The 11,568-nt window shown below is 41.7% G+C and overlaps 1 protein-coding gene across 1 annotated transcript in view; it reads right to left on the bottom strand.

Annotated features, from left to right (window-relative positions):
* PCSK2 (proprotein convertase subtilisin/kexin type 2) overlaps positions 1-11,568 on the bottom strand; it is a 255,234-nt gene that overhangs the window by 50,402 nt on the left and 193,264 nt on the right. Inside the window, exon 6 of the mRNA XM_012812406.1 lies at positions 1,675-1,735. Coding sequence (XP_012667860.1) covers positions 1,675-1,735 — 61 coding nt within the window. The remainder of the gene's footprint in view (positions 1-1,674; positions 1,736-11,568) is intronic.

Genomic DNA, 11,568 nt, shown 5'->3' with positions numbered 1-11,568 from the left:
ATTAGGGATGGTGAGCGTTTTTTCATGTTTGTTAGCCATTCATCTGTCTGCTTTAGAAAAGGTTCTATGTTCATTTTCATTTTTATAACAATTTTACTATTTGATTATATAGTAATGTGAAGATACACAGATTTGAAGAAAATAAAAATTATTCAATATCCTTCCCCCAAATACAATAACAAGATTATATATATATGTATATATTTTATCCTGGTCTTTTTGTACATTTACACAGCATTTTTAAAATAAAACTTTTACTATAAAATGCCTACAAATCCCTTCTTTCATTTCATCTTATAGAGCAACTATTTCTTTATGACGTCGAAATATTATGTGAAGAGGATCTTTGGTTGGCTGATTCACGATCTAATTATAACTAAAATTTACCTCCAAATGTTGACTATTCAGATTATTGTAAATATTTGCTAATATAACATTGTTATACATTTTTCTTCACACCAAACTATTTGTATCTGATAATTTTTTAAAGAGAAATTCCTAGGAGGACCCAGCACAGAGTGTGTAAGTATTTTTAAGTCATTTGATTCATTTCACCATTTACTACACCCAACCTCGAGAAATGTGCCAATTCACAGTCCTAACAGTAAGTAACTGAGGAGTCCCATTTCTTCCTTATGTTTCTTGGCAACATAGGAAACTAGATATTACATAACTCTTTATTGTGCAAACATAATATATAGAGAGAAGAATGATATCTTGTTTTTTTAAAATATAAAAATCTCCCCCACATTTGCTGTTCCTTCTGAAGCCATGCAACTCTATAAGCGTCTCATATGACCAGGAATCTTATTTTTCTTAGCAGTGGTTCTTCCACAGCAAAGGCAGAAAGCTGCACGTCTTTGCTTAAGTTAAGCAGGAATTCCCAAAGCGACTGGAGTGAGAACGTCTTCTGTTCTTCTGGGCAGCCATCCTACTTTAATGTCTTGGTAATAAAACAAAAACCTGGGCCATGTTCTTCAGGGTAGAGAGCACATCTGACCCTTCTGTGGACCCCATCTCAGGTGTGGTAGTGAGACATGAACTTTTGGCTTTATTGGCATTTTCTTTCCGGGTGCTTACGACCCGGGCCACGGACACTGCTGCTTCCCGGAGCTCCTTCCAGCAGTCCTAGGCTGTTGCCGCCACACTGCACCGCAGATTCCAGCCTCCTTGCGAGAGCCGCCTCTGGAACTGTGGTCATGTTGATGAAATCCACCTCCCTCCATGAAGCTTTCTGCCAGGGAGCTAAAAACGTGGTCTCCATTGTGACCATTGTTCCCCTTGAGTGGACCGAAGTCTGAGCTTCTTGGCAGTTTCTATGAGTAACTCTCGTTTTGGGGCACAATGGCTCAGCCATGGGAATGTGGCACGCTCCTTCTAGACTCATGTCCATGAACTGATGCATAATGACCATATCACCAGGTTAAGTCTCCCCAGTCAAGGAGCCTCAAGCTGCGGTCACTGTGACGTGTACAACCCTCTTCCTTCAAGGCCCAGGTGAGCACCTGGTGGTGGATTTTTGAGAGCGGGAACGCGTGCTGCCTCCCGTGCCCTGCAAAGAGGACGCAGTCAGCCTTTGTTATCTTCTTCCAGATTAAGGCACCAGGTGGCTTGCCAAATGGGACAGCCACATAGTTTTTAGTTCTCCGTCTAAAATTTCTGGATCATCCAGGCCTGTTCCACCAATTACTACTCCAATCTTCTTGAGCCGTGGTGGCGGCGCTTGAATCCATCTCTGCCCATGGGGGAGGAACAGTGTGCAGCGAGTGAGCAGGTGGGGACGAGGGACCCGGCCAAATAAGCGGCAGCGGGGACAGCCATGCAGCGCAGGAGTGAGCCTGGTTCTTTTTTTCATAAAATTTGGTGAACTATCTTCCAATCTGTGGCTTGTCTCACTGCTTCATTTATTGTGGCTTTGTTTTAACTGGCAGGGCTCGGTGGCTCACTCGTGTAATCCCAGCACTCTGGGAGGCCTAGATAGGGGGGCTGCTTGAGTTTAGGAGTCTGAGACCAGTCTGAGCAAGAGCGAAATCTGTCTCTACTAAAAATAGAAAAATCGGCCAGCTTTGTAGAGGGCACCTGCAGTCTGAGCTACTCGGGAGGTGGAGGCAAGAGAATTGCTTGAGCCAAGGAGTTTGAGGTTGTTGTGAGCTAAGATGCCACTGAACTATTGCCTGGGTGACACAGAGAGACTCTTCCTTAAAAAAAAAAAAAGTTGCTTAATTTTAATATAGTTAAGGTTTACTAATCTTTTCCTTTTCCTTGTGGTTTAGCGTTAAGAAATCCATCCCTACTCCAGAATCATCAAGGCGCTTTTCTGTACTTTTTTTCTGTAAGACTTAGATCCATGAGGACCTTTAATTCTCCTGGAACTGACTCTGCTTAGCCCGCGGGGTAGAAGCCTGTTTCTTCACACGTGGGATAGCTGGCACCGGTTATTAAACACCCTCACTCCAGGCTTTCCTCCTTGTTTTGGTGGTCGTCCAGGTCATTCATTAAGATACCTTTTTGTGTGGAGTCTGTTTCTGGGCTCTCATTCTGTTTCTCTGATCTCTTTGTACTCTCCCCGCTAACCCTGCAGTCTCCTAGTTTCTGTGTCTGTATGTTTTGATTCCAGCAGGCACATCTCCACCTTGCTGTTGGTCTGCTGTTGTGGAACTTCTCCGACCCTGTAGTCTAGTAGTTTCTGTGTCTGTATGTTTTGATTCCAGCAGGCACATCTCCACCTTGCTGTTGGTCTGCTGTTGTGGAACGCTCCCCCATCTTTTTCTCCTCTGTCCTCATTCTTGTAGTCATCCTTTTCTTCTTCTTCCTCCTCGTTATTTGTCATCTTCTATTCTTAGCCCTTGGTTTTTCCATATCGATTTTAGGATCATTTGCTTTAGTTCCACTGAAAAACTCTGTTGAACCTTTAACTGGAATTGCATTGAGTTAACAGAATAACTTGACATCTTTAAGCTGTTTAATCTTCTTATCCGTGAACTAACTAGGCCACTCGATTAATTCAGGTCACTTTATGTTTTATCCTTAGCTTTGCTTATTTCCTCCTTAGCACTCTCACACCTTTTCTTAGATTTATAATTATATGCATGAATTATGTGTAGGATATTGTCAAATAAAAGAGAGGATGGGCAGCTCCCTCATCATGTCCCAGACTTAGAGAATTCTATGGAAGTTCCACCTTTTAGAATAATGTTTGCTGTAGGTTTCTGATAGACAGTGTTGTCTTCAACCCGATAGTTATCTCTTCCACTGCACCCAGACTAGAGTTTATCCCATTTACTAATATTTTATCCCAGAGGTATATTTTTCAATTGCAAATGATTCTTTCTCATATTTAGGGTTTCTTTTTTTGCCTATGTTTCTTCCATCATTTGTTTTTATTTATTTGTTTTCATTTCAGATTAATATGAGGGTACAAATGATTAGGATACATTGTTTGCATTTTCAAGGTAAAGTTCAGGTTGTAGTTGAGCCACAGGGGTGTACCGTGTACCCTTACATTACACATATCAGGTGCGAGCTTACCGATTCCCTCTTTATCTTCTACTCCCTCCCCTCCACTTGAATATAATTGTGTTATTCTCTCATGTGGGTATGTAGTTGTTTATCTCTTGGTTTCATGTTAGTATTGAGTACATTGGACACTTGCTTTTCCATTCTTGTGATACTTCACTAAGAAGAATGTGCTTCAACTCTGTCCAGGTAAATCCAAAAGACGTGAGGTCTCCATCTGTTTTTGTGGCTGAATAGTATTTCATAGTATACATATACCAGTTTTTTAATCCATTCATGGGTTGATGGGCACTCTTAACTTGAATCCACGTCTTAGTGATTGTGAATTGAGTTGCAATAAATATTCTGGTGCAAATGTCCTTATGGTAAAATGATTTTTTCTTTTGGGTAATTATCTGATTAAATGGAAGGTCTATTTCAGCTCTTGGAGGATTCTCCATGCTTCTTTCCATAGAGGATGTATTAGTTTGCAGTCCCACCAATAGTGTAAAAGTGTTCCCTTCTTTCCACATCCAGGCCAGCACCCCCAGCTTGGGGACTTTGTGATATGGGCTATGTATGCTCACTGAGTAGTTTTGATTTGCATTTCTCTGATGATTAGAGACAATGAGCATGTTTTCATGTGTTTGTTGGTCATTTGTCTGTTCACATCTCCTGCCCAGTGATAGAGGGGATTGTTTGCTCTGTTTTTATTTTTATTTTTGAATGAATGTTATCCAAGCATTTATCACTCTGAGCAAACTAAGAATAACTTATTTTAAATTCTTTTTCAAAGACTTATAAAGTTAGATCACAAAAGTTAGATTACATCTTTGCATCATAAAATCAGTTTCATCTGGTATAAATTAGTATATTGAATTTTTAATTTTGTTGGGTGCATTTTTCCAGGTATTTTGGCATTTTCAAGCTAATTTTGAGTTGTAGTTTCTTTTCACCTCTTCTTTCTGCTCTCTTCCTTTGGGTTCCTTTCCTGGCTTCTGGTCCTGTGGTTGTATCAGTTGACTCCTAAGTTGTGTTTCCCATTGGGTCCTCTAGTGGTGTTTCAGGGCTCTGGATTTATAGAGATACAGAGATAAGACAGATTCGTCAGCATGCCCTTGGGCACCTTGATTGGATCCATTTCATGTGGGGCTGTGTTTGTCTTCTAGTCTTCGGCCAGCCCAGGTCTACAGATTCTTATACAACTAATTCCCACGCTGGCCAGCTGCTATCTTTTCATCCAGGTGTTTGGACAAAGGAGCCCCAAGATATGTCAGAGCTGAAGTGCAGAGACTCCACCTAGTTCAGCATCAACTGTGTTTTCTGGGTAATGTCCAATGAGCTCTACAGGGTAAGACTTTTGGGTTTCAAGAGCCTCCTGGTTAGAATAGGTGAAGGATGAATAGGTTAGAATAAGTGAGAGGTGAGAATGTGCAAAGCTGCTTCTGAGGAGAACCCTGGCTCTACCGGCAAGTACCCAAGTTTTTTTTGAGAAGTGAGAAGGCTCTTCATCTTTCTGGGGTCAGGTATGGGTATCACTGCTCTTTCAATCGGCAATTCAGGAACACAGGCACTAATCTTCTGCCACAAAGTTAAACCTCAAACTAACTCTTACCTGGTTTCTGTCAAAACCTCAGATGAGATAGTGGCTAAGAAAAATGGGTGAATGGCTGGGCTGTTCACTTATTCTTTTGGCATAAATTCTTCTACTTTTCTATTTAGTTGGAGAATCATTGACTTAGCTCCCATAGAAACCACTTTACTAAATTTCACTATTATATTTGCTTCCATTTGGGGAGTGAGTGGCCACCACATGCCATGCTCTGTATCCATACTGGGTAAATCTGTCTCTGATTCTCACCCAACACAAACTTTCTTTTTTTTTTTTTTGAGACAGAGCCTCAAGCTCTCTCCCTGGGTAGAGTGCCGTGGCATTACAGCTCACAGCAACCTCCAACTCCTGGGCTCAAGCGAGTCTCTTGCCTCCGCCTCCCCAGTAGCTGGGACCACAGGTGCCCGCCACAACGCCCGGCTATTTTTTGGTTGCAGCCGTCATTGTTGTTTGGCGGGTCCGGGCTGGGGATTCGAACCCGCCACCTTAGGTGTACGTGGCTGGCGCCTTAGCTGGTTGAGCTATAGGTGCCGAGCCAACACAAACTTTCAAGGTGAGAGCCTGAGTCCTTTTTCATAGATAGGGAAACTGATGCAGTGATCACTCATCTTATACCAAGCAATTAATATAATGCCACAACTGTCTACCATAATCTTTTTTTCTTATATTTTTCTTTCTTAAGAAAATAATTATTGCCAACTGAGATGTATAAAATCTCTCTATATGGAATGTATGACATTAGCTTCCAAAGTAGGTATGATTATACCAACACATGAGTATATTTCATTTATGATCATTATAATTTTTTCCATCACCCCTAAATCTGTGTTATGTGTATTTCTTTGAGCAGAAGGGAAAATTTAAATGATGAAATTTTTCTAGTTCAAGTGGGGAATTGGAGAAAACATGCAGTATTTCTCCAAGTGTTCAGAAAAGCTAACAAAATTAAACTCTGTTGGATTTCACTGGGCTCTGGTTTGGATGTAGAAAAGATTGGTCACAAGCAACAACCTATGAGCTAATATCAACTTGCGAGGTAGTCTTGAAGCACATATGCAAAAAAGTTAGATTACATCTTTGAAAGCAGTTTGAGTTTTATTATCTGGGAGGCGATTTTAGAATGAGTCCATAAAGACATAAGGGAAAGCTGTTCATCTATTCCAAAACCATTAAGTGCCACCAGGGTAAGGTATCAATATGCATCAGTGTGAGAACAGCCAACCAGAGAGGGCCATTTTTCCCACATGTTCTTCCGTGTCCTGTTGTGTGGGGTTCTTCAGAATGAAATATGACTTTTAATAAGAAAAAAGAGCTAACCACTGAACATTTCTTTTATTTGAAGGTTTAACTACTGCTGTCAATCAAATTAGCTCCCACAGAGATAAATGTCCTTCAGAGTCCAATTAGCTGTCTCCCTTCTCTCCATTTTGGTTGCTTAAATAATAAATGTCTTTGCTCTTCCTGAATTTATAGTAAACTTTTTTTGCAGCCAGGAATTGCTTCTAATCCAGAATCTCTTACTCTTTAGGCCTTAATAGATAGAGCGTGCTGCATCCTCTGATGCTTCATAAATATCTTCGATGGCAGGGATGACATTTCAGTGGTGAATGCCTGTCAAGGAAGGCTATGCAAGAGGAATTTTTATGGACAACAGCGCAGTGATGGAATACAGCTCTGCAGTGCATCACCAGACATTGACCCGAAACCGAGCAGGCTGCAGGATTATTGACAAAACATAGGCTGCAAATCTCATAAGCAGTGGGCAGCTCAAAAATGGATGGATGTCAAAGCTACTCAACATCTCCGCATGGCTGAAGAGGTTTGCCACCCATCTGTCAATCAGCCAATCAATATTTATTGAGTGCTGGCGAGAAAAAACATGGGATGCTAGGTTCTGATACCTCCCAGCAAATCAATTACATCTGTTTTGCACATTACCGATGCTCATTACAAGCGTATTATTTTATATCTTTTTACATTTTGAGTTATTACTGTTATTATTATTCTGTTTTGTTTGGCCCAATGTGTTTCTCTGATTGCAAGCTAGGAGAAAATTATAAGCCTTTTGCAAATTTCTCAACTGTGTTTCAAATATATCCCTGGAGCTCAGATACTGCATGTAATTATTAAATGCTTTGCAACAAAATAAATACACACGCTCTGCTTAAAAAGGAATAATCCTACCAAATCAAGGCAAGGGCAGGGCAAGACACCCTATGCACATATTCTCTAAAGGTAGCTCTGCATAGGTGTGAAGGATGTTTTCATAAAGTGTCTTTGGCTTGGAGTTTTAAATATGTTCTTCACTAAATATACCCTTGACAGAAAATAATAATAAAGAAAACCCAGAAGAAATGTGTTGCTGTGAAGTCAGTTTCCCAGCCAACGGGAACACTTCGCTTCCTTCGGAGGACCCCGGAGGACCCCAGAGTACCCCTTATCGTGCATTTTACTTTCCACTTGCCCCCGTGGGAGAATCCGGTGATTCTGAGCTGCAGCAAAGGTTCCCGCTTTCTAACCAGTCTTTGTGGCAGGCAGTGTGGCTGGAATAGTCGATAGCAACGAGTCCACTGCCAGTCGTCCTCAGTCGCCCTCAGTCACCCTTCAGTAGAGTTTCGGTGTGTGCTGAAACGAGCATCTCTCAAGAGCCCCAAGTCTGCGGAACAGAGATGGGGCACTGGATCTCGTGCCCTGTTCAGAAGCGAGTGCCTGCAGGCCCCGGGCCTGCGGTGTGTCTGCGGCTGGCACAGGCTCAGGCCGGATCCGCAGCAGACTCGGCACCAGCGAAGGGCACGTGCCGGGCTCCAGGATCTTGGAGCTTTCAGGCAGCAACTTCCCTTGAACGCAAGGGGAGAGGGTCCTCATCCATGCCGCCTGCTCTGTTTCTGACCCAACCTCAAAATCTCTTTCTCTTCTTTCCTCCAGCGACCTGTCCAAGCTTCCGCCCCACCTCTTTGGGGATTCTCTCTTAGAATGCTGCCTCTCACCAGTCTCTAACCTCCAACCACACCCTAGATCAGTGAGCCCCTCAGATCCTGTCTCCACTGGTTATCGGCTTGGATGACCTTCCACAAGCTATTTCACCTCTCTGTGCCTCAGTTTTCAAAAAGGGGAAGATAATGGCAATACCTATTTCAGAGGATTACTATGAGAATTAACTGACTTAATACCTGCAAAGCCCTTAAAGACAGTAACTGCTGGCGGTGCCCTAACTCTCCCTGCGGGTTATCCCAGCCTTGGCTGCATTCTGCGTTGTAGAACCTGCTCCTCAGAAGTTGGCACAGCAACATAAGGAGTCTGGTGATCGCAAACATTAGTTCCAGTTCTGTTTATTGCTTCTCTTTATGCCTTATGCTTTTATAATATACTTCTTATTATAAAATTTATCAGACATGGACAAAAATAGAGTCTATCTATGTGCCCATTTCCCAGCTTTAACAATGATATTCTCAGGACCAATGTCATTGTCCCCTAGCCCAACCCATACCCCCCTCTCCTGCCTAAGCCATTTGTAATTTTTTTTTTTTAAACACGGAGTCTTGCTCTGTTGCCCTGAGTAGAGTACTGTGGTGTCATGTCATAGCTCACAGCAACCTCAAACTCCTGGGCTCAACTGATCCTCTAGCCTCAGCCTCCTGAGCAGTTGGGACTACAGGTGCCCTCCCCTACACTCAGCTCATTTTTCTATTTTTAGTAGAGACAGGGTCTCAATCTTGCTCAGGCTGGTCTCGAATTACCAAGCTCAAGCAATACACCTGCGTCAGCCTCTCAGAGTGCTAGGATTACAGGTGTGAGCCACCATGCCCGGCTGAGCCATATATTATAGAGGATTAAACATCATACTTACTACAAGTCACCAGTATCATAACTCAACAATATATAATATTGAAGAAGATACCAGGCATAATATCATTTCATCTCAGAGGACAAAATAACCTTTTGAATAAACATATCCTAACACTCAACAGAAAGGACATGCCATTCCTATTTTGTATATGCCAAGCAGGAATTATCTCCAGGAAGACACCATCCTTTTGGACCAAGGTTTTTCCCGGTGCTGTGGGCTTGAGCTTTCAATCATCCCATAATCATTTATAATACAGTGGACCCTCCATAGTGGACCATCTCCTTATATGCACATGTCCGTATGTAAGGCCTCGTTCCTTATGTTGACCTCTTCTGTTACTGTCCCTTGGGTGGTCAGCTTACAGAGGTTCCACTTGTGGTACTTACGTTTTGAGAGGCCATAATGTAAGTGGTGGCATCATCTGATCTTTGTAATAACAAGCTGTGGTGCGTGAAGATTTTTGAAAATGACTTGATAGTTGGGGAAAATCCACTTACTGATCAAAGTGGACACTGTCTTGAGTCATTGGCTCCCACAGACACAGAGATCATGCTTGCCTGAGTCACTTCATTTGAGTCTCAGTTAATTGGACACTTGGGAATTCTTACCCACTGACAATGATGAATCTTATTGCCCTCAGCACTAATTAGTACTAATTGGAGGTTTTTAGCTAGTTTAAAATTATACTTTGGAGAACAAGTTTGCAAGTGAAATATTTAAGAGAGAAGTCATTTCCTTAGTGTTTTCTTGTTTTTTAAAGTGTATTTTTATGGTACAGTATATCACACAGGAAGATTTGGTGAGGGGAGATTCTACTTGGGTTCAGAAAATGAGGTTGAGGGAAAGCCATCCTGTTGGTTCTATTTTTGTGTCTGGATCAATCCAACAAAGACTAATTTAGTACCTAATAGCTCCAGAAAGATAGCAAGTACCATGTTTCTCCAAAAATAAGACACCGTCTTATATTTATTTTTTCTCAAGAAGACACACTAGGGCTTATTTTCAGGGGATGTCTCCCTGCTGAAATGCATGGTGTGGCTATGCAGATATGTTGCATAGCCACGCCCATCACTAGGTCTTATTATCAGGGTAGGGCTTATATTTAACAAATGCATAGAAATTCTGCTAGGGCTTATTTTTGGGATAGGTTTTATTTTCAGGGAAACACGGTAGCTGATACGCATGTTGCCACTGCACTCTCCAGAATTCCTGTGGACAGGTGGTAATGAATCATGTTTTTTCCATGGCCCTTCTCAGCCCAGTGTTCCAGATGGTCACTGCCAGTTATGCCTAGACCCTGGCTTAGTGACATTTATTTGGTAACTTCATATCCCTGTGTCCGAAAGTGTTTTTTTTGCTATGGGTATGCTAGGATCTAGGGCTAGATACTGTGAAAATAAAAGACACTTTGTTCCAAAAGTTCCTAGACCTTATTTTAATACATTTTTGCCTAACAAACACACACTTCCAAGTACTGCCTGACAATGTTCACGCTGCAGTTTATGCTGATGGAGAATGAATTGTGCTACTGGACATCAGCAATGATCTTTTTAAAAAGTCCCCAAATTGAATTGTATTTTCTTCCTTATTCATTTCTGCATTTTCACTTGAAACCCATGTGCCCTGTCCCCATCCCTGACACTCTCGGGTCAACTTGGGAACTGTCATGTCTGAGACTGAGCTGTCTGGCCCACCGAGGATTTGCCTCTGGCCACTCTCTGGACATTATGCTTCTTGTATAAACTAATAAAAAATAACACTTATAAAAGAACAATACAAGTATAGATTTGAAGGATGGGTCTAATCTTGGCTTTGACTTGAATCTTAATTGCTTGATCAAGGCAACCATGCAACCCTTCTGCGCCCAGTTCCTTATCACTAAACTGAAAAAGATGGCATTTATTTTCTCTTCTACTTAGATTGCTATGAGAAGTAAAAGAAATGGATAAAGTGCTCTACACATAATACATTTATGCCACTAATTGAAGTTCATATATTTTTATGAACTTCACCTCAGGACATCAATAATAGGAAAGTACTAGGTTTAAACATCACGGTATTCTTCCATTGAACAAGCCACACAGCTTTACTTCTTGATATTTCTCATATGTAATTAACAATTTAAGCAATTTTTTTATTTTTTTTTGAGACAGAGTCTCACTACGTCACCCTCGGTAGATTGCCATGGCGTCACAGCTCTCAGCAACCTCCAGCTCCTGGCTTAAACAATTCTCTTGCCTCAGTCTCCTAAGTAGCTGGGATTAAAGGCGCCCCACCACAATGCCTGGCTATTTTTTGGTTGTAGTTGTCACCGTTGTTCGGCAGGCCCGGGCTGGGTTTGAACCTGCCAACGCCAGTGTATGGTATATATAGCTGGCACCTTAGCTGCTGAGCTACAGGTGCTGAGCCAGCAATTTAAGCAATTTTTTTTGAAGAAAAAAAAGAGACTACTTATTTAGTTGTGAAACAGGTCAAATAAAAATTATACCTTCAGATGGACCATTTGGGTAATTTTACATGGTGGAAACTTTATCCCAAGCACTACTTGAAATTTCTGCCAATTGCTCTTTTTGTTGAACGGGACCTCATGAGCTGTTATGAGGTCACAGCAAAA

The sequence above is a fragment of the Otolemur garnettii genome, unplaced genomic scaffold (assembly GCF_000181295.1).
Source record: "Otolemur garnettii isolate 467f Iridium unplaced genomic scaffold, OtoGar3 scaffold00208, whole genome shotgun sequence".
NCBI classification, from domain to species: domain Eukaryota; kingdom Metazoa; phylum Chordata; class Mammalia; order Primates; family Galagidae; genus Otolemur; species Otolemur garnettii.
The sequence above is the reverse complement of the archived record's forward strand: the minus strand, read 5'-3'. Positions and strand labels throughout refer to the sequence as shown.